The 23,973-nt window shown below is 43.1% G+C and overlaps 1 protein-coding gene and 1 non-coding gene across 3 annotated transcripts in view; one reads left to right on the forward strand and one right to left on the reverse strand.

The window, feature by feature from the left end:
- The first annotated feature begins 5,824 nt into the window (after positions 1-5,824).
- On the forward strand, positions 5,825-5,896 carry trnac-gca. Its single transcript has one exon. It is a non-coding gene; the product is annotated as a tRNA-Cys (tRNA).
- Positions 5,897-8,785: 2,889 nt separating this feature from the next.
- Positions 8,786-23,973, reverse strand: part of c6h11orf65 (chromosome 6 C11orf65 homolog) — a 30,468-nt gene continuing 15,280 nt past the window's right edge. Inside the window, exons 5-10 of one of the 2 annotated variants that reach the window (XM_033022702.1) lie at positions 23,168-23,221; positions 21,286-21,501; positions 19,976-20,112; positions 16,222-16,392; positions 15,378-15,433; positions 8,786-9,229 (exon numbers count right to left, since the gene is read on the reverse strand). In XM_033022702.1, the coding sequence (XP_032878593.1) occupies positions 15,379-15,433; positions 16,222-16,392; positions 19,976-20,112; positions 21,286-21,501; positions 23,168-23,221 (633 nt within the window). In that variant the 3' untranslated portion in view covers positions 8,786-9,229; position 15,378. The remainder of the gene's footprint in view (positions 9,230-15,377; positions 15,434-16,221; positions 16,393-19,975; positions 20,113-21,285; positions 21,502-23,167; positions 23,222-23,973) is intronic. The other variant, XM_033022703.1, reaches the window with a different exon arrangement.

Genomic DNA, 23,973 nt, shown 5'->3' on the forward strand with positions numbered 1-23,973 from the left:
CAACTTCCTTGTATGTATACATACTTGGCAAATAAAATTTACTCAATTCAATTAAATCCTTACTGCATCCCTTCTGTGCATTTACACCTTTCTCGTAATGTGGTGACCAAAACTATACAAGTACTCAAGCAGTGGTGTAATCAATATTGTCTAACTTTCCAGCATAGCCTCCTGTTATTATATTTTATGCCTCTCAAATTAATAATGGTTCAATAAAATTGGCACATTTTCAGCTAACCTTAGAAAAATAATAAGCTCTTTGGTTCCATTTTTCTTTGCATAAAGCCATTCATCTTTACTGCAGGGTCATTTATCTTCTGTGAGCACAACATTTATATAATCAAGTTCCACTTGCACAAGCTCATTTTTCACAGTGAAATGTCATTTGAGTCTGCCAGTTGTGGTTTGATAGATTCCCATACAATTGTGTCTTCAATTTCTTTAAAATATTTTATTGGAAATTGAAGATATATGATGCATGTTTCTGCTGACTCGTAAGCTGTCTTACATTTAAGTCAATTTCAAGTCAAGTCAATTTTATTTCGACAGCACATTTAAAAACAACTCTCGTTGACCAAAGTGCTTTACATCAGTGCAGGTACTAACGTTCTACAAACAGTGGTACATAGATCTAACAATACATACATAAATAAATACATACAGCGCTCCCTCAGAGGACCTCAAAAAACGCTTGTGAGTAAAAATGTTTTAAGTCTAGACTTAAAAGAGTTGATGGAGGGGGCAGTTCTGATGGGAAGAGGGATGCTGTTCCATAGTCTAGGTGCTGCAACCGCAAAAGCGCAGTCGCCCCTGAGTTTATGCCTGGACCGCGGGATGGTCAGTAATCCCAGGTCGGCCGACCTGAGGGACCTGGAGGTGGTGTGGTGGGTAAGCAGATTTCTGATGTAGGTGGGGGCAAGCCCGTTAAGGGCTTTGTATACATAAAGGAGGAGCTTGAAATTGATTCTGAACCGCACAGGGAGCCAGTGGAGAGAGGCCAGAATTGGGGTGATGTGGTCCCTTTTTCGGGTGCCCGTCAGAAGTCTCGCTGCGGCGTTTTGGACGAATTGCAGTCGGGACAGGGATGATTGACCGATGCCAGTGTAAAGGGAGTTGCAGTAATCTAGGCGGGAGGAGATAAATACGTGGATGATCTTTTCCAAGTTGTCAAATCGGAGGAATGGTTTTATTTTAGCTATCATGCGAAGCTGGAAGAAGCTAGCTTTTACCACGGCATTGACTTGTTTGTCAAACTTCAACGCAAAGTCAAATATCAGGCCAAGGTATTTGACGTGAGGTTTGAGTAAGGGGGTAAGGCTTCCAAGGCTGCCTGCTATCGTTTTGATGGAGTCCGAGGGGCCGGGTAGGATGACCTCAGACTTGCTCTCGTTTAGTTGGAGGAAGTTCTGGGCCATCCAACACTTTATATCCTCGAGGCATTGCATAAGGCTGAGTAGATTTGATCAGTTGGTGGGTTTCAGGGGGAGATAGAGCTGTGTATCGTCTGCATAGTGGAAGGAAATGCCGTGCCTTTGAATGACTTGGCCTAAGGGGAGCATATACAGGGAGAAGAGAATGGGGCCTAGGATAGAGCCTTGTGGAACCCCGCAGCAAAGGCTAGCTAGGGAGGCTAACTCCTATCTTTGAGGTAGGAGACGAACCAGCTCAGGGCAGTGCCATCAATACCAACCCTGTACCGGAGACGGTCAATTAGGATGGTGTGGTCCACTGTATCAAATTTAAGACCATTTCATGTGGTGGCTCCATGCTCCTCCATGCACAAAGAGTGACTTTCGCCCTCAATTGTGTGAGTTATCACACAAGGGCCAGTAAGAGTTTGTATTTAAAAGTAAACTAAAATATTAGATCTCACACCTTGTAAACACTAGGGACGTGATGTTAGAGTAATTCAGGTGAATAACCAGTGCATTTTGCAGCCAAATTACCACAGTAGTTTCCCTCTCACCTGACCCAGTCACAAGAAGGGTCTCGACCCGAAACATTACCTATTCCTTTTCTCCATAGATGTTGCCTGACTCCTGCATTTTGTGTCTATCTTCAGTGGAAGAACAAATGTTGCTTTTTCCTGAATGCTGTTGAGTTTCTTCAGTGACATTAGCTGGTAGTTCCATGCAAGTGGTAGTATTCGATCAGACTGGGACCGGAGATTGCAAGAGTGTTGGAAGGTCAGGATGTGAAATACTCACCACAGATGTGGCTAGTTTTCTCTTACACGTATCCCCGGAGTTCAAAGTGGCCCTATCTGTGGGGAAAATCTAGTCAAGGGTCAGAGAGCAGAAATCTTAGAAGTTTATTGAAACTGTAAATGTTAAAAGCAAAATAATGTAAACACAAGGTCATAAGAGATAGGAGTAGAATTAAGCCATTTGGCCCATCAAGTCCGCTCTGCCATTCAATCATGGCTGATCTATTTCTCCCTCCTAACCCCATTCTCCTGCCTTCTCCTCATAACCTCTGACACTTGCACTAATCATATGATTCATATGTACTAATTATATTCAATTATTATGTATTAAATTACCAAAGATGGCATCAAATACTACAATTGCTGCATACCAAACTGATTTCTGCATTTTCGATCTCAGTGCAAACTGGCAACAATTTTCCAAAACCCTCCTTCCCTTATAATCCAAACATTGTGGCGGTGCCTGCTAGCGCACGCAGATATCGAACCCGGCGTTCGGAAGCCGCGGTCACGTGACTCGGGAGGAGCTGTTGTTTTCGCGCGGTTTTTCGTTTGCGCGTGTTAGTTCAGCGCTGACCACCGTTGTGGGCAGACATGTCTAACAAGCCTGCATGCTGGATATTGAACTTTTGAATAAAGATCTGTTGGAAACTCCAGTAGTCGTTTCTCAGACCATTAAAACATAACCATGGTGACAATTTGATTGATCTGAAACGTCACAGGTGACACTTTTGTCTCGATCTGAAAATTTGACTATCTATTTCTATACATAGATGCTGCCTGACCAGTTGACTCTTTCCAACAGTTTGTTCATTGTTTGGGATTCCAGCATCTGCAATCTTTTGCATCTCCAAATGTCATGGGTAATTTTTAGATACTCCTTTGGAGTTGTTGACTGACTACAATTTATTTGATGCAAATGGTTCTTGCCACGTATCAACCCGGCGGGAACACTCTATGTCTCCCTGCACGCAGGCATGGGCTGCTTCATATTCCATGGAGTTGCTGGTGGAATTGGACATCACCGTTCTGGAGGAAGGTCATTGTTATGCTGTGGCTGGAATGGACATCAACAATGATGTCCTCAGATCAACTTGACAAATGCATATGTGTTGAGGGTCGGAGCGCCGCGTCCGGCCCCGCTTCACCTGTCTCGACGAAGTGCAGCCCATGGAGTGCAGCAGCAGCGCCTCGCCCGTGGCCCCGTCAGTCGGCAGCCCGGCCTGCTGTCAAGTCAAGTCAAGTTTATTTGTCACATACACATACGAGATGTGCAGTGAAATGAAAGTGGCAATGCTCGCGGACTTTTGTGCAAAAGACAAACAACCAAACAACCAAACAAACTATAAACACAATCATAACACACATATTCTTTTACATAATAAATAATGGAAGGAAAAATGTTCAGTAGAGTTAGTCCCTGGTGAGATAGGCGTTTACAGTCCGAATGGCCTCTGGGAAGAAACTCCTTCTCAACCTCTCCGTTCTCACCGTATGGCAACGGAGGCGTTTGCCTGACCGTAGCAGCTGGAACAGTCCGTTGCAGGGGTGGAAGGGGTCTCTCATGATATTGTTGGCTCTGGAGTTGCACCTCCTGACGTATAGTTCCTGCAGGGGGGCAAGTGAAGTTCCCATAGTGCGTTCAGCCGAACGCACTACTCTCTGCAGAGCCTTCTTGTCCTTGGCAGAGCAATTCCCAAACCAGATGGTAATGTTCCCGGACAAGATGCTTTCCACCACCGCTGCGTAGAAACACTGGAGGATCCTCGGAGACACTCTGAATTTCCTCAATTGCCTGAGGTGGTAAAGTCGCTGCCTTGCCTTACTCACGAGTGCTGAGGCGTGTGATGCCCATGTCATATCCTCGGAGATGTGGACTCCCAGATATTTAAAACAGTTCACCCTATCCACAGGATCCCCGTTTATCCTCAATGGAGTGTACGTCCTCGGATGATGTGCCCTCCTAAAGTCCATGTCCGACCTTCGCTTACCGCCGACACCACCAACCCTCCTTCTTTTGACCGATCGTCGGTTCATGAGTTGGATGGGGTGCCGAGTTTGCGCGCAATATCGCGCCCGGGCCAAAACTCCTCAGCTGACCCGCCGGCTGGGCTTCGTGCAGTCCAGCACCCGGGCCAACTCATCATTCACCCAAACACGGCCGAGTCGGACAACGAATTGTCGTTGAGAATTTGTCCCTTATTTTGACCTTTTGTCCCTTAGTTGGGAGTGAGAAAGTTGGCAACCCTAGTAGAGGACAACAGTGTATTCCCAGTTGGGCGTGTGAGCATAAGGAAATAAACAAATTTGGGTCAGGCCAATCTGCCCTTCAAACCTGTTCACCAGGTGATAAGATCATGGCACATCCAACCCAAGCTTATTTGTTAACTGTCCATGGGGTATCGCCTCAGCGCAGAGGGAGAAGAGGAGGGAAGAGACAGCAACCCTAAGACTTTTGCCTCCATCACAGTGAGGAGGTGCTTGGTGAACCCACTGTGGTGGATGTTAATTTGTGTTTATTGTGTGTTGTTTATTATTACATGTATGGCTGCAGGCAACTACATTTCGTTCAGACCGAAAGGTCTGAATGACAAATAAATAAATAAAGGATTCAATTTCCCAACACCACTTTCCCCTGCTTTCCCCATACACCTTGGCTCTCGTGTAGTTCAAATTACTCTACATTCTCTGCATTGAATAGGTTCAATTACCATCTCCACAGCTCTTTGATGGAATAATTCCAAAAAGTTCCAGTGACCCGGCCTTGAGCGAAGAAATCCTTCTTTATCTCCATCTGAAATGAACACCATTTGAATCCATGTTCTCCATAGATACTGCCTGGCCCGCTGTGTTATTCTAGCACTTTGTGTCCTTTTTTGTAAACCAGCATCTGCAGTTCTTTGTTTGTACTCTCATATGCTGTTTGTATATAATTTACTAGCTTACTTTCTTACTCTATCTCCTACCTCTCTATTACAATGAGATTTGTAGTACCTTCATGCCAAATGGCTGCTCTCTCTCTCTCTCGGATATGTTTCTGGCTGGACGTCCCTGGAGTGCGAGCAGCCAGTGTCCCTGTGTTCTGGACCCAGTGAGAAATGCAAGGACTCAACCCATACTTTTATTGGAGAAACAAGGAACTGCAGATGCTGGTTTACACAAAAGGCGATGTTTCCGCCTGAGCCACTGAGCCAGCACTCTGTTGAGTGGTTTGTGTCCAAACGCTTGGTGATATATATATATTTTAAAACGATATGGAAATTAAATCAAATAAAACAAACGGGGAGCCGGGGATAAGAGCCAAAGAAACAGAAATTTGGACGCAAACTGGTCTTCCCTATTGGGCGGAGAGTGAGACCGAAGCCGCTAGAGTCGCGTGGAATCTGTAGGGGGCAGCATTCCACAATGACTGTTCAACGTTCGAACATTCGACCGATGTGTGCGTCACAATGAGCGGATGGAACGTGAAACATTAACTGACGGATACTTGTGCAATGATTACATTGAGTTCTCAAAAGAGCTAAAGTCACGAATTAATGATTCTACAGACTGGAATCAGGCCGATCTCACACACTCCTGTTGTCAAGTACATATATTTATAACAGTTCCTGCATGAATGGGGGTATAGCTCAGTGGTAGAGCATTTGACTGCAGATCAAGAGGTCCCCGGTTCAAATCCGGGTGCCCCCTCTTTTTGCTCTTATTTTTGCGACAATTTTATTTATGTGCCTTTTAAGATATATTATAAGATTTAGTTATAATAAATTTGGAGATAATAATCTGAAATGTATTTTTGCAGGTTAATTTATTATCGTCACATGCATAAATATACTGTTAGAAACGCGCGATCTTGGCAAATTATACCATACATGGGGACATACCAAGCTGTGATGTATTTCAATAGTATTTATATGATTAATTTCGAATTTTTGAGTTGTTGGAGACATGAAAATGTCCTTCATTTTCTGATGAAGTAGAGGTGTTTGTGTGCTTTCCTGGCCATAATATCAATGTGTTTGAATGGGACAAATTGTTCATGCTCATAAATTATAGAAGCAAAATTAGGTCATTCGGCCCATCAAGTCTACTCCACCAATCTATCTTTCCCTCTCAACCCCATTCTCCTGCCTTCTCCCCATAATCCCTGACACCCTTCACTGCCATCTGTGGCAATTAATTCAACAAATTAATCACCCTCTGACTAAAGAAATTCCTCCCATCTCCTTTTGAAAGGTACATCCTTTTACTCTGAGACTATGGCCTCTAATCATATACTCTCCAACTAGTGGAAACATGCTCTCCACATCCACTCTATCCAAGCCTTTCACTATTTGGTAAGTTTCAATGAGCTCTCCCCTCATCCTCTAAATTCCAGCGAGTACAGACCTGGTGCTCATCATATGTTAACCCAATCTTTCCTGGGATCATTCTGGTAAATCTCCTCTAGATCTTCTCAAAGCTAGCATATCCTTCCTCAGATATGGGACCCAAAACTGCTCACAATATTCCAGTGCCTTAGCATTATATTGTTGGTTATATTTAGCCTAGGAACATGAAACGTTTGCAAATCCCCACTTTAGCGCTATTGATACAGACTAGGGTGTGTACTTCACCCTGCTGCCTAATATCAATGATTGCTCCTTCATTTTGTGGACATCAAGGGAAAGGTTGCACTCATGTTACTAGGATCTCCATCTCCTTCCTGTACGCTGTCTCTTAATTGTTTTCCATCCGGCCCACTATAGTGGTGTCATCTGCAAAATTGCAAATGGAGTTAGAGAATATATATTGGTTACACAGGTCGTAGATGTGTAGGCTGTATAGTAAGGGACTGAGAATGCATCCTTGAACCAATGTTTAGAACTATCTTGGAGGATGTTTTGTCAGGTATCCTGAATGAATGTGATCTATGATCAGATCCATTTGCAGTCATAGGTCCAGGGTTTTGGAGATGGGTTTGGTTAGAATGCAGAGATTTATGAAGATGTTGCCAGGATTCAACGGCCTGAGCGATAGAGAGGTTGTGTAGGAAGGAACTACAGATGTTAGTTTACACCGAAGATGGACACAAAATGCTGGAGTAACTGAGCAGGTCAGGTAGCTCTCTGAAGAAAAGGAATAGGTGATGTTTCGGGTCAAGGCCCTTCTTCAGACCAAAGAATATTATAGAAGGTTATAAAATCACGAGGGGAATACCCAGCAAGAATGCATGGTGTCTTTATCCCTGGATAGGTAAATCAAGAATTACAGGGCATAGGTTTAAGGTGAGAGGGAAAAGATTTACTAGAAATCTGAGTGCCAACCTTTTCACACCGAGTGTGGTGAATATATATAATTAGCTTCCAGATGAAATAGTTGAAGCAGGCACAATAACAACAATTAAAAGACATGGAGGATGCTAGGAGACTGCAAGGTGACTTGGATAGGCTGGGTGAGTGGGCAAATGTTTGGCAGATGCAGTATAATGTGGATAAATGTGAGGTTATCCATTTTGGTGGCAAAAACAGGAAAGCAGACTATTATCTAAATGGTGGCCGACTAGGAAAAGGGGAGATGCAGCGAGACCTGGGTGTCATGGTACACCAGTCATTGAAAGTGGGCATGCAGGTGCAGCAGGCAGTGAAGAAAGCAAATGGTATGTTAGCTTTCATAGCAAAAGGATTTGAGTATAGGAGCAGGGAGGTTCTACTGCAGTTGTACAGGGTCTTGGTGAGACCACACCTGGAGTATTGCGTACAGTTTTGGTCTCCAAATCTGAGGAAGGACATTATTGCCATAGAGGGAGTGCAGAGAAGGTTCACCAGACTGATTCCTGGGATGTCAGGACTGTCTTATGAAGAAAGACTGGATAGACTTGGTTTATACTCTCTAGAATTTAGGAGATTGAGAGGGGATCTTATAGAAACTTACAAAATTCTTAAGGGGTTGGACAGGCTAGATGCAGGAAGATTGCTCCCGATGTTGGGGAAGTCCAGGACAAGGGGTCACAGCTTAAGGATAAGGGGGAAATCCTTTAAAACCGAGATGAGAAGAACTTTTTTCACACAGAGAGTGGTGAATCTCTGGAACTCCCTGCCACAGAGGGTAGTCGAGGCCAGTTCATTGGCTATATTTAAGAGGGAGTTAGATGTGGCCCTTGTGGCTAAGGGGATCAGAGGGTATGGAGAGAAGGCAGGTACGGGATACTGAGTTGGATGATCAGCCATGATCATATTGAATGGCGGTGCAGGCTCGAAGGGCCGAATGGCCTACTCCTGCACCTAATTTCTATGTTTCTATGTGGACAGGTACATGGAGAGGAAAGGTTTAGAGGGATATTGGCCAGGTGCAGGCAAATTGGACTAGCTTGGAGGGCCATCTTGGTTGGCATGGATGAGTTGAGTCTCTGCCCTATGACTTTTAAAACCTGCTACTTTTGTTTTAAAAACCTGCTACTTTTGTTTTTAAAACCTGTTACTTTTACCTTTACTCACTGTTACTTTTACTTACTTGCCCGTTTTGGTGGCATATACATTTTGTGTTTATTTTGCAAATACAGTAGCACATTTCTGGACGCTAGTACAGTCTGAAAGCAAAGGTAGAATATATATTTACTTTAATCATTTCACACATAAGTTCCATTGCAATATTTTGAAGAACAACCATGAAGTAATAATGAACAAGTATTACAACAGGCACTGATATAACATATACTACTTCATTAAGGAAGCCAATTTCTCAATTTCTTGAAGCCAGACCTTTTGACAAAAGTAAATTGATGACAAATTATACACAAGAGCACATGGTAAATAATTCCTGGTCATTCTTTAATACCACAGCTATATCAATGTTCAACCAAGAAAATAAGTTATTTTAGGTGATTTCACTATTCAAAAGTAAATTTATACTTGGAACAGCTTTTTGATGATTCTTCAATTGATTTCTTCTTGGTTAACAGCTGTACTGAGCAATGCACTGCCTCATGCTTTGTTGAGCTTTACAAATAGAAGACTGCCGAGTCCATTCTCTGAGGGATAGGATTGTCTAAAAATAAATTCAAAAAACAGAATTTAATGCATGATTTTTTAATATTTGGCTCTAAGAGTCTTTATTTAAAGACGTTAGCTTTTTAAGCTTACAATTATACATCTTATTTGGCTATTGCAAACTTACAAAATGCATTTGGGAAATACATTTTGGGTTACAATATACAGAAAATGAAATCTTTAAACAGATTGGTAACTAATGGATTACAATATCCAAAGGGAAAGTTCAAGTTCAAGTTCAAGTGAGTTCAAGTGAGTTTATTGTCATGTGTCCCTGTGTAGGACAATGAAATTCTTGCTTTGCTTAAGCACACAGAAAATAGTAGGCATTTACTACAAAACAGATAAATGTGTCCATATACCATGATATAAATATATACACACATGAATAAATAAACTGATAAAGTGCAAATAGCAGAAAGTGGTTATTAATAATCAGAGTTTTGTCCGAGCCAGGTTTAATAGCCTGATGGCTGTGGGGAAGTAACTATTCCTGAACCTGGTTGTTGCAGTCTTCAGGCTCCTGTACCTTCTACCTGAAGGTAGCAGGGAGATGAGTGTGTGGCCAGGATGGTGTGGGTCTTTGATGATACTGCCAGCCTTTTTGAGGCAGCGACTGCGATAAATCCCCTCGATGGAAGGAAGGTCAGAGCCAATGATGGACTGGGCAGTGTTTACTACTTTTTGTAGTCTTTTCCTCTAAAGGGCGCTCAAATTGCCGAACCAAGCCACGATGCAACCGGTCAGCATGCTCTCTACTGTGCACCTGTAGAAGTTAGAGAGAGTCTTCCTTGACAAACCGACTCTCCGTAAACTTCTCAGGAAGTAGAGGCGCTGATGAGCTTTTTTGGTAATTGCGTTAGTGTTCTCGGACCAGGAAAGATCTTCAGAGATGTGCACGCCCAGGAATTTGAAGTTCTTAATAATAATAATAATGGATGGGATTTATATAGCGCCTTTCTAATACTCAAGGTGCTTTACATCGCATTATTCATTCACTCCTCAGTCACTACTTCTGTAGCCACAGCTGCCCTGGGGCAGACTGCCGGAAGCGTGGCTGCCAATCTGCGCCTACGGCCCCTCCGACCACCACCAATCACTCACACACATTCACACACATTCACACACAGGCAAAGGTGGGTGAAGTGTCTTGCCCAAGGACACAACGACAGTCCTTTCAACCATCGACCCGTTGATATAAATGGGGCTGTGGGTCCCCCTCCTACTCCTTCCAAAGTCCACAATCAGTTCCTTGGTTTTGCTGGTGTTGAGGGCCAGGTTATTGCACTGGCACCATATGGATAGTTGCTCGATCTCCCTTCTATATTCTGACTCATCCCCATCAGTGATACGTCCCACAACAGTGGTGTCATCAGCGAACATGATGATGGAGTTCGCACTGTGGTTGGCTACGCAGTCATGGGTATAGAGTGAGTACAGCAGGGGGCTGAGCACGCAGCCTTGAGGTGCTCGCGTGCTGATTGTTATCGAGGCTGGCACATTTCCACCAATACGAACAGACTGTGGTCTGTGGATGAGGAAGTCGAGGATCCAGTTGCAGAGGGATGCGCAGAGACCCAGTTCTGCGAGTTTGGTAACCAGTTTGGAGGGGATGATTGTGTTGAATGCCGAGCTGTAATCGATGAATAACAGCCTGACATATGAGTTTTTGTTGTCCAAGTGGTCCAGTGCGGAGTGGAGGGCCAGCGAGATCGCATCCACCGTTGATCTGTTGTGGCGGTAAACGAACTGCAGTGGGTCCAGGTTTTTGTCGAGGTAGGAGTTGATTTGCTCCATGATCAACCTCTCAAAGCACTTCATCACCACCGGCGTTAGTGCCACTGGTCGATAGTCATTGAGGCACGTCACCTTACTCTTAGCACCGGTATAATTGATGCCCTTTTAAAGCAGGTGGGGACCTCAGACCTCAGAAGTGAGAGGTTGAAAATGTCCGTAAAAACTCCCGCCAGTTGGTCCGCACAGGTTTTTAGAACACGACCGGTATACCATCAGGACCAGGTGCTTTTCGGGGGTTCACCCCTCTGAAGGATTTCCTGACATCGGCCTCTGTGACTGAGACTGAAATGCCATCACAGCGAATGGGGGATCGGGAAGGCACATCAGTATTCTCCCTGTCAAAGCGTGCGTAAAACGCATTGAGCTCGTCAGGGAGTGATGTTTCACCGACATTCGAGCTGCCTCCTGGTTTCGCCTTGTAGGAGGTGATTGCATTCAGGCCCCGCCACAGCTTCCGAACATCTGTCTCATCCTCCAGTTTGGAGCAGAAGTCCCTTTTGGCCTTTTTGATGGCCTTACCAAGGTCGTATCTGGACTTCATGTAGGCCGCTGTATCATCGGACATGAATGCCCTGTGACTGGACTTTAGAAGAGTGCGGATCTCAAAGTTCATCCAAGGTTTCTGATTGGGAAACACTCGGAAGGTTTTTGTAGGGATGCAGTCCTCCACACATTTCTTTATGAAGTCTGTAACGACTGTGGCGTATTCGTTCAAGTCCGTTGCCGAGTCCTTGAACATTGCCCAGTCTACAGACTCCAAACAGCCCTGGAGTTGTTCTTCTGCCCCACCCCCCCCCCCCCCCCGACCAGCTCTGTGCTGTCCTCACTTCTGGGGGTGCGCTCTTCAATTGCTGCCTGTAGGCAGGAAGAAGCAGCACCGCGGTATGGTCGGACTTACCGAAGTGAGGGCGAGGGATAGAATGATAGGCATTCTTGATGGTGGTGTAGCAGTGGTCGAGGGTGTTAGGTCCTCTGGTGCAGCAGGAGACATGTTGGTGGAAGTTGGGGAGTGATTTCTTGAGGTTCGCCTTATTGAAGTCCCCAGCAATGGTGGTAAATGCCTCGGGGTAAGACGTCTGGTGTTTGTTGACCATGGCGTGCAGCTCCTCCAGTGCCAGACGGACGTCTGCCTGGGGTGGGATGTAGACCGCGGTCAGGATAACGGAGGTGAAAGTAGTTTAAGAAAGAGAATGTGCCCAAAATAGAATACATTTCCTTAATCCATTGTTACCTGCCCTTCTGTTACATACTTTAGTTTCAGTTTTAGAGATATAGCATGGAAACAAGCCCTTCAGCCCACCAAGCCCATGCCAGCCATCGATCAACTGGTCACACTATGTTTTGGAAAGAACTGCAGATGCTGGTTTAAATCAAAGGAATAGAGTCTGAAGAAGGGTCTCGACCCGAAACGTCACCCATTCCTTTTCTCCAGAGATGCTGCCTGTCCCGCTGAGTTACTCCTGTATTTTGTGTCTACAAACTGTTCACACTAGTTCTGTAATCGCACTTTCTCATCCACTCCCTACACACCAGGGGCAATTTACAGAGGCCGATTAACATACAAACCCACACATCTTTGGCTTGTGGGAAGAAACCAGAGCGCCCAGAGGAAACCCGGGTGGTCAGAGAGAACGTGCAAACTCTAAACAGATAGCACCCAAGATCAGGATGAATCCTGGGACTCTGGTGCTGTGAGGCAGTGGCTCTACCAGCTACACTGCTTCATCGCCCTACCTCAAAAAGAAAATATCCAGTACTTTTGTGAGAAAGTTTAATGATTTTTGTGCTTGTATATTCTTTATGGCATGCTAGAATTAAAACCAAATTACATCTGTCCAAAGCGCATAAATTCATTCGGTCAACAGCAGGACACTTGTAGGTATCAGGGGAGTATTGATATTTAATTATCTTACATTGTTTCTTGTTTGCCTAATGGTGTGTTCATTGATTCCAAAGGGTGAATCATAGTTGTATTATTCCAGCAATTGTTCCCTGTTCAATATTTTGCATAAGGAAGAATTACATTTATTTGCAAATGCTCTGTGCTGTGACTTTAACTTCACCAGTTATGGAGCAATAGAGCAGCAGTTTTGTGTCTATATCTCATGGCTTCTGTATTTCAATGCAGGTAAATGTCTGGTCAATGATGACTCAGTGCCCAACATCTACCCAGAGAGATTCACGGATTCATACAATATGGAAACAGGCCCTTCGGCAGAACCCTTCCATGCCAACCAAGATGCCTGCCTAAGCTAGTCCCATTTGAGGCCTAGACAGGGTAGACAGTCAGAACCTTTACCCAGGATGGAAATGTCAAAGACTGGAGGGCAAACTTTAAGGTGGCAGGGGCAAACTTTAAAGGGGGTGTGCAGGTGAAGTTTTTTACAGAGGATATTAAGTGCCTGGAACGTACTCTGTGGGGTGATGGTGGAGGCAGATTTGAAATTTAGAGACTTTTAAGAGACTTTTACACAGGCACTTGGATATGCAGAGAATGAAGGGATGTGGATTATGTGAAGATAGCTAAGAGTTGGTCTTGGCATCATGTTCAGCATAGACAGTGTAGACCGTTCCTGTACAATACTTTTCCATGTACCTGTACTATGTGCCTGTGCCTGTATTTGGCCCACATCCCTCGGAACCTTTCCTGTCCATGTACCTGTCCAAGTGTCTTTTAAGTGTTGCAATTGTATCTACCACTAACAGATCCTCTGGCAACTCGTTCCATATATCCACCACCCTCTGTATGAAATATTTACCCTTGAATGAATTAATACGTTTATGAATGAATGAATAAGTTTATTGGCCAAGTATTCACATACAAGGAATTTGCCTTGGTGCTCCGCCCGCAAGTGACAACATGACATACAGTGACAGTTAGGAATGACACATAAAACATTAAACATTAATAATAAAACATTATTGATTAAACATGTGAATTAAATAAAATACCAGAGCAAAAAGAGGCTACAGATTTTTGGTTATTGAGCAGAGCTACTACACGTGGAAAAAAGCTGTTTTTATGTTGGCTGTGGCAGCTTTGACAGTACAGAGTAACCTTCCAGAGGGAAGTGATTCAAAGAGTTTGTGGCCAGGGTGAGAGGGGTCAGAGATGATCTTACCCGCTCGCTTCCTGGCCCTTGCAGTGTACAGTTCATCAATGGAGAGAAGGTTCAGCTCCCTTTGAATCTTTTGCCTCTCAACTTAAGCCTAGGTTCAGGTTTAGGTTCAGGTTTATTATTATCATATACCCCAAGGAACAGTGAAAAGCGTTGCTTTCCATGCTATCCAATCAGTAAAGATAATACTACACATAAATACAGTCAAATCAAATTCAGGTCCAAGGAATTGAGCTAAGGGGAAGATATAGAGTGCAGAATCTAGTTTTCAGCATTGTAGCCCTCTAATTTTCAATTCCGCTACCTTGGGGAATAAACAGTAACTTTCTACCTTTACCTATGCCCCTAGTGAATTTATGAACCTCTGTAAAGTCAACCCTTGTCCTCCTCTGCTCCATGGAAAGCAGTCCCAGCTTTTTTGTCTCTCCTTATAACTCAAGCCCGTCAGCCCCAGCAACATGCTATTCCATGACATTGAATGGGGAGATCTAAAAGCCCCATTCATGATAAAAGGATGTAGTTATCAAGGATGGCAAATGTCTCGCCACATCAGCCAAAGCCTGAATGCTGTCCCGGGCTTGTTACATTTCTGATTGATTCATGATCTAAGGAGCCACAAATGGAACTATAGACTATACAATCAGCCATGTTTGATATGATGGAATGAAGATCATTGATGTAGCAGATTGTGCCTAAGGCACTGTCCTGAGGAAATCCTGGACTGAAAGGGTAAACTATCAACCTCAGCCATCTCTAAGTGCCAGGCAGGTCTCTGGCTAGTGGAACAATTACTTTGATTCCTACTGAAGTTTATGATAGATCCTTAATACCACACTCAGTCAAAGTCTACCTTGATATCAGGGATAGTCAACTCTGGAATTCAGCTTTGTTGCCAATGTTTGAACCAAACTGAAAAGAGGTTGTGGGCAGAGCATCCTAACAGATCCCAAGCTGAGCAGCAGTGATCAGGTCATTAGAGTGTAAGTGCTAATTGATAATATTATCTGTGGCACCTCCCTTGATTAATAAGGGTGTCAAACATTGTTGGGAGAAGGTAAGAGAATGGGGTTGAGAGGGAAAGATAGATCAGCCATGATTGAATGGTGGAGTAGATTCTGACCCAAAACATCGCCAGTCCATTCTTTCTGCAAATGTTTCCTGACCCAATGAGTTCCTCAAGTACTATGTTATTTTTTATACAGGAAATACTGAATCCAAGTAAAGAGGTACCTTAGTAAACCGCAGAAGAATTGCTACTTGCAATTTCCATCCAGTCCATTAAGTATCTGAAAAATAATTAATTTTTAATTTATCAATGATTCTCTATTCATAGTGTTTTATGAAATATAATTTATACTCTGACAGATATAAAAAGACTAAGAAGCAAACACTGTTTTTGGGGGCTTATTTTTATATTTATCTCACTGCTTTTAATTAATTGGTTATCCGGCAACCTTTATGACCCCTGCATACCTCAGACTTTTAACACGTAGAGTACTTATGTTTAGGGCTGAACATTAATGTTCTGATGCTATGGATGAGTGTGCGATGTGAAAGCTTCAAAACAAAAGAATCCCGTTGCTTTGGTTTGAAACAGGAAATAACTTTATAAGTTCATAAGTTATTGGAGCAGAAATAGGCTATTGGCCCATCGAGTCTATTCTGCCATTCAATCATGGCTGATCTATCTTTCCCTATCAACCACATTCTCCTGCCTTCTCCCCATAACTCCTAAATATAATAGAAAGGAGACACCTGAAACTGCTGGATTCTTGAGCAAAACACCAAATTGTGGAGGAACTCAGTAGATCAGGCAGCATCTGTGAGGGAATAGTGTGATATTCATATCCCAAGACTGATGAAATGATCATTTTAGTCAAAAATGATTGCAGTGTCACTGCTTAGTTATAATGTGCATGTCATGAAGGAAAGTGGAGTAAAACCCCAAATTAACCCATACAGACTGTAAAGCATATTGTAATGACAAACCTTACATGTATATTGTGAACCTAACTCTAGCTCCAACAGCTATAACTGTAATTTATTTATTTGAAATTAAATATAATTAATTTACTTTTCAAAATTCAGTGCATTGGTCCATTCGATCAGCTCATCCACTTCCCAGTCTAGGACTGCATTCGGGCCATGTTGTTCTAAACTGTTGAATACTCCCTCTGTTGCTCTTTGTACTAAAACAGCTGCAGTTGGATCCTGTGTTTGAGCCTGCAGAATGCCCTCTCGGTACCTAGAAGGCAATAAATTGACATGGAGAACAGAAAGCCTTTCTCCAGCTTACATTGTGACTGCAAGACTGGCGATATATTTCTCCTAACTTAACAATCCAAATGTGATTGGCCTCTCTTTAAACAAGGAAAGGCCAAACGGGTGACATCATTTGTCAGGGTTTACTCTGCTTGCATCACTCTAGTAGTAGCAGCCTGAATGCTGGTCAGATACTAGACATATTGAGAGCTGTAGGGGTTTTCTGTTGGAAATCGGGGGGGGTGGAGGATGGTTTAGGTTTATTATTGCCACGTGTACCGAGATATAGCAAAATGCTTTTGTTTGCATGTTGACCGGTCAAATCAGACAATAAAATGAATGAATGAATGAATGAATGAATGAATGAATGAATGAATGAATGAATGAATGAATGAATGAATGAATGAATGAATGAAAACTTTATTGTCATTCAGATATACACCTAGACACAGTGCACCTTGAACGAAATTTCGTTGCATTTGACTCTCCAAATCAGGTAAATAGTAAAAATGCTAGGTGCGTCCATAAAAATGCCTCATGTGCATGGTTCTGTAAAATAAATATATATAAAAAGTTTTTTTTAAATGTCGATATTTAAAAAGTTCTAGCCTCAGTTTTGTTGATTGTTCAGTAATGTTATGGCCTGGGGGATGAAGCTGTTGCAGAACCTGGTTGTCCCGCTCTTCATGCTGCGGTACCTCCTCCCAGAGTTAAGCAGTATAAACAGTCCAAATTGTGGGTGTGTGGGGGCTCTGGTAATGCCCTTAGCTCTAATCAGACAGCGCTTGTACCCCATGTCCATGATGGAAGGAAGAGAAGTCCCAATGATTTTTTCCGCTGTCCTCACCACTCTCTGAAGGCACTTCCAGTCCGCAGCTGTACAGCTGCCGCACCACGTAGAGATACAGCTGGACATGACCGACTCAATTGTGCTTCTGTAGAAAGTGGCGAGGATGGGAGGGTGGAGGTGTAAACTTCTCAACCTGCGGAGGAAGTACAACCGCTGCTGTGCCCATTTTGCCAGAGATGTAATGTTTGTGGACCAGTTTAAGGTGTCCGTTATATGCACCCCCAGGAACTTGATCCTTTTCACCTGCTCCACTGCTGAGTTGTTGATGCAGAGTGGAGTGTGACTGGGCTGAATTTTCCTTCTGAAATCGACGACAATCTCCTTGGTTTTGTTCACATTTAGGAGAAGGTTGTTCCTGCTGCACCAGCTCACCAGCTGTTCCACCTCCTCTCTATATGCCTGGTCGTCGTTATTGCAGATAAGGCCCACTACTGTTGTGTCATCCGCGTATTTGATGATATGGTTAGTAGTGGACCTGGCGACACAGTCATGTGTCATCAATGTAAAGAGCAGCGGACTCAGGACACAGCCCTGAGGGGAGCCGGTGCTCAGTGTGATGACCGAGGAGGTGTTCTTCCCCACCCGCACAGACTGGGGTCTTTCAGAAAGGAAATCCAGGATCCAGTTGCATAGTATGGTATTGAAACCTAGGGGTGCCAGTTTGCTCACCAGATGCTGGGGGATTATCGTGTTAAATGCTGAGCTGAAATCAACAAACAGCATCCGCACGTGGGTGTTCCTCTCCTCCAGGTGTTGTAGGCTCAGGTGGACTGCAGAGGAAATAGCATCCTCTGTGGAGCGGTTCGGGCGATAAGCAAACTGGAACGGGTCAAAACTGGAGGGGAGTTTAGAGACCATGTGCTGCTTAATAAGCCTCTCAAAGCACTTCATTATTATTGGTGTGAGTGCTACGGGGCGGTAATCATTCAGGCAGGTTATTGTAGACTTTTTGGGAACTGGTATGATGGTGGCTGTCTTGAAACATGATGGAACAATGGCCTGGTTCAGGGAGATGTTAAAAATGTCTGTCAGAATATAATGTATACAATCAAGCTAAACACGTACAAAAGGCTGGGCAAAAAGAAAGAAACCAGAGTGCAGTATATAGTTGGTACACAAAATTGCTGGGGAAACTCAGCGGGTGCAGCAGCATCTATGGAGCGAAGGAAATATGCGACGTTTCGGGCCGAAACCCTTCTTCAGACCCTGCAGTATATAGTTCTCAGCATTGCAACGAAACAGTCTAAAGAAAAAGTCCAATGTCCATAATGAGGTAGGTTGGAAAAACAGGGCTGTACCCAAGCTAATGGAAGGACTATTCAGAAGTCTGATAACAGAGGGGAAGAAACTGTTCCTGAGTCTGATGGCACACACTTTTGTATGTAAAACAAGCTTCTGTGTTTTCTATAAGATAGACACAAAAAGCTGGAGCAACTCAGCGGGACAGGCAGCATCTCTGGAGAGAAGGAATGGATGATGTTTCAGGTCGAGACCCTTCTCTGTATCATCTGCCTGATGGGAATGGGGAGAAGAATGGTGTGGGAAAGCTTAATTATGTTGGCTGCTTTCCCGAGGCAACATGGTGTAGATGGAGACAATGGCAGGGAGATTGGTCTGTATGATGAACTAGAATACATCTATATCTCTCTGCAATTTTGTGGGGTCTTGGTAGAGCTATTTCCAAACCAAGTTATGATGCAAGCTGATAGTATTCTTTCTAGGGTGCATCTGTAGAAGTTCGTAGGTGTCGTTGGAGACACTCCGAATTTCCTCAGTCTCCTGAGGAAATTGAGACAATGGTGTACATTTTTGCTGTCCTGTCCACGGCAGGGAACGTTTAAAAATATTCATATCATAATGATAAAGTAACTGGAGATATACTGTATAAGGCCAAGCTCGTGAGAGCAATATATGGAAATAGTTTGGGAGATAAAACTGCTGAACGATTGATGTGAGACCTTACACCAATTCTCAACAAAACTTTACAGCTGCTTGTATATTAACCTGTGCACATAACAGCTTTTATCCTCTTTGTCTCTGTGGTTCCGTAGCATCTTACATCTAATTCCCATTATAATTCTCATTGTTGCATTTACAAAAAAAGACAGAAAATGCTAACATGGATAGGTGTCATTTCAGGTCAGGGTCTTACTTCAGCCTAATTGTTGGAAGAAGGCGAGAAAGCTGGAAGAGGGGGGGAGGGGGCAAGACAAAGTCTGGCAGATAATGTGATACATGTGAAGGGGGAAAAGACGGAGATTATAGGTTAGTTACCTAAAATTGGATAATTCAACGTTCATACTGTTAGGTTGTAAATAACTCAAGTGGAATATGAGGTCCTGTTCCTTCAGTTTGCATGTGGCCTCAGTAAGGGAATGGGAAGAGGAGTGAAAGTGATTAATAACCTGGAGATCCAGTTGGTCTTGGATGGGCCATGATCAAGTGTTTGGCAAAATGATCGCCTAGGCTACACTTGGTTGAAACATTGCCTTTCCATGATCCATGATGCACTGCCTGGCCCGTCTTCTTTGGCTTCTATTTTCTTTCAAAACATTGCTTTGCTGAAGTTGAATGAAAATTTGATTTTGGTGGCTGACACAAAGCCTTGTTTGAATATTGTTTTTATGATGCAGGAAAAATCTAGCACTCTTGTATTTTCTTTTACCACGGAGGACTTCATCCTGATGGAATTGCATCAACTTTTCTTCAAACTCACATCTTTTTCATCCATTCAATTTTCCTCTGTTTTTGCCTTCTCATGACATCTTGTCGTCTCTGGGCTATGCAATGATGAAATACTGTTGTCTTTCTGGTTGGCTCAAACTGCATGTAATCTGTGGTGGTTCCAAGGTACTGACCAAGACACAAACGGAAATTAATTAACAGATACATTTCCCATGTTCCCATATTTAAATTAATAGTACTAAGAATTTATCATATTGTGGATAACATTAACTTAAAGGTTTTCAATGAGACTTCCCTCAGTGAGTCACAAAATGGATATGACGTACACATCATGGACTAGCACAATCACCTAATTTTGAACAAATGCATCATCTAATTCTGAAAAGCCCAACCTACATGATTAATGCAATCACAACAAACTCGTGCTTTTTGTTTAACAGACCATCCTAAAGGTCTGAAGAAGGGTCTCGACCCGAAACGTCACCTATTCCTTCGCTCCATAGATGCTGTCTCACCTGCTGAGTTTCTCCAGCATTATTATCTACATCCTATGGGTAAATATATTTAAAAATATTCTTCTTGTGTTGCATTGTTCTCCATATATTAGTTTTCCTTAATTCTCATCTATTTTTATACTTTTGAAGTTGCCTTCATTGCTATTAGACCTGACTATTCAAATACACTTCTGGCCAACCTCCATCTTCATAAGATTACGATTATACCAAACTCTGTCAATCATCAGGGCCGCACAATGGCACAAGTTGCTGCCTTACTGCACCAGAGACCAGGGTTCGATCCTGGCTGTGGGTGCTCTCTGTATGGAGTTTGTACAGTCTCCCTGTGACCCATGGGTTAATCCGGATGCTCCGGTTTCGTCCCACACTCCGCAGACGTACAGGTTTGTGCGTGAATTGGCTTTGGTAAAATTGTAAATTGTCTCTGGCGTGTAGGATAGTGTTAGTGTAAGGGGTGATTGCTGGTCGGGGCAGACCCAGGGGCTGTTTCCGTGCTGCATCTCTAAAGTAAAAAAAGTAAATCTAATTCACAACAAGATGTGTTCACCCACCATTCCCACACGCGATGTGGCTTTATGTAATGATCTATTTTTTGAAATCTCATCCACCTGTCAAATTGCTTCTTGGGTAACTCTCTCTGTAACAGGTTACAACACCACAATCTTGAAATATCAATGATTACCTAATTCTGCGCTCTGCGGCAGCATTTGTTTTAAGTGCTCTGTTTTTGGCAATAGTTAAGGGCCACCAACCTCAAGATTCATTTTATGTACATATGTGCAACTATAAACATCATATCTCAGGAAAATGGTTAGTAGTTTTTTACCTTGTCTGAAAGACTTCTCCAATCATTATTCTCTATTCGTTTGTACCATCCACTACGATCAACTTCTTGAGTTTTGACAAGATCATGGTTATGAACTTGCCTGGGGACTTTCTGTTTCACTGCAGGATTGGTATAGTCTTTAGGACTGTTTGCACACAAATCCACAATCGGGCGGTGCGTGAATATTTTGTAGTAGATTTCTGGAGGAAATGTTTCCTATAAATCAGAACATGAAGAATCAATTTAGATTGAATTACATTAGGAAAATGTGAAGGCAACTATTTCTAAACACTGGTACAAATGGATGCTATCAAATTTGATAATGTGGAGAATAATGCACAACAACAGATAACAGTGCAAATGAGAACTTTATAGAATCAAGGATTCTGCATTGTGTTTGTATAAAAGCGTGTGTGTGCGCTCGTGTGCGTGCATGTATCTGTTGCATCGTGTGTGTGTCTATGTGTTTCTGTGTGTGTGCGTGTGTGTCTGTGTGTTTCTGTGTGCGTATGAGTGTGCCCGTGGGTGTGTGCATGTTTGCGTGCGTGTATCTGTTGCATTGCGTGTGTGTGTCTGTGTGGCTCTAAGTGTGTGTGTCTGTGTGTTTCTGTGTGCATATGAGTGTGCCCTTGTGTGCGCATGTGTGAATGCGTGTATCTGTTGCATTGCGTGTGTGTGTCTGTGTGTTTCTGTGTGCATATGAGTGTGCCCTTGTGTGTGCATGTGTGCGTGCGTGTAACTGTTGCATTACGTGTGTGTTTCTGTGTCCGTATGAGTGTGTGCATGTTTATGCGCGTGCATGTATCTGTTGCATTGCATGTGTATGTCCGTGTGGCTCTGAGTGTGTGCGTATGAGTGTGCCCTTGTGCACATGTGTGCGTGCGTGCACACGCACAACAAAGAATTGTGACCAGGGCTGTTTTCTGTTTCAAGACAAATATATTCAGAAATTTGTGTCAGAAGCTGAGGTTTTATGTGAATGATAGAAAAAAAAGGTGATATATATGGTTACCTAGATAAAGAAAATACTACTTTTTATATTGGTAGGGAACACATTTCTGTTTTGTAGCACTGGTGGGAATTTCAACTGCAATTAGTATTGAAATATCAGCCAAGTTCCCATTAATTCAAACAAAAGGAAAATCACATAAAAACACAATTTTCTGTGATTGAAGGCAGATGAAGTTCCCCACTGAAGTCACCCTGTGTAGAAATCACTTATTATTGAGTGAATTTGTTCAAGATTAGCACATATTCCATTCATGGGTAATCTGTCTCTCGCAAGGACAAAACGGCACCTGGCTTCAAGGCCTCTAAGGAACGTTACACCTTACTGTTAGGGGGAGGGGGTAATGCCTAACAAGGCTGCAGTGTAATAATAAGGAACTGCAGATGCGTGTTTATGCCAAAGAAAGACACAAAGTGCTGGAGTAATTCAGCAGGTCAGGCAGCATCTCTGGAGAACATGGATAGGTGATATTTTGGGTTGGGATCATTCTTCAGACTACTTAAATTAAAATCAGTGCTTGTGTATCATTCTGCAAACCCCATGCTCTCAAAAGCTATGTAAAAAAACTCTCACTAGTTCATTTATTTTCAAACACCAAGGTGTGGGCTACTGGTCATATTTTCCCCTAATCTGTACCATTTACATACATTCCGATGGTAAAAATATTTTTAATTTAGGTATTTTTGATAAATGCACTGCTTTTCAGGAACATAACCCCTGCATAAAATGAGAGGCGGCTATTTACTAGTGCAGAATTCTAATTGAACAATTTTCATACACAAACACACACACAATGCCTAAAAGGCGACAGTACTGAGTATGCATGGGCAAAAATAGTATTCATTTCAATTAATGCTAACAAAAATGACTTACTCCCCCCAGTCTGAATCGCACATGAACTCCAGCAGCACTGTCCAGTAAGTCTGCCTGTGAATGTATAGGAGCAATGGATTTAGATTAGACAATGGCAACTTTACAAATTTCTCATTGATAGATTTTTCTCAACCTTCATCAATTACCTTTCGTCAAAGATAATTTAGAGGTAGAAATGTCCACTGGTGATTTGCACAAATTGCATTTCTATTTGCAAACCTTCAGCAACTAAAACAATCCATCCCTATTGAAGATAGACACAGAAAGCTGGAGTAACTCAGTGGGTCAAGCAGCATCTCTGGAGAGAAGGAATGGGTGACATTTCGGTTCTAGACCCTTCATCAGACTGGTTAGGGATAAGGGAAACGAAAGATATAGACGATGATGTAGAGAGATAAAGAACAATGAATGAAAGAAATGCAAAAAAGTAACAATGATAAAGGAAACAGGCCATCGTTAGCTGTTTGTTGGGTGAAAACAATTGAAAACGAATGGTAGAGAGCATACTAACTGGTTGCATCATGACCTGGTTCGGTAACTCCAACGGCCAAGAACGAAGGAGGCTGCAGAAAGTGGTGAACATTGTCTGGTCCATCACAGGCATTGGCCTTCGCACCATGGAAAGGATCTCCAGGAAGCGCTGCCTCAAAAAGGCAGCTTTAGTGCATTAGAGATACAACATGGAAACAGACCCTTTGGCCCATCGAGTCCGCACCAGCGATCACCCCCTACACAAATCTACCGCTGCACCACTATGCCGCTCAATCTCTGAGTCAGCTAATATCAAAGATCCACACCACCCTGGC

The sequence above is a fragment of the Amblyraja radiata genome, chromosome 6 (genome assembly GCF_010909765.2).
Source record: "Amblyraja radiata isolate CabotCenter1 chromosome 6, sAmbRad1.1.pri, whole genome shotgun sequence".
Classification (NCBI taxonomy): Eukaryota; Metazoa; Chordata; class Chondrichthyes; order Rajiformes; family Rajidae; genus Amblyraja; species Amblyraja radiata.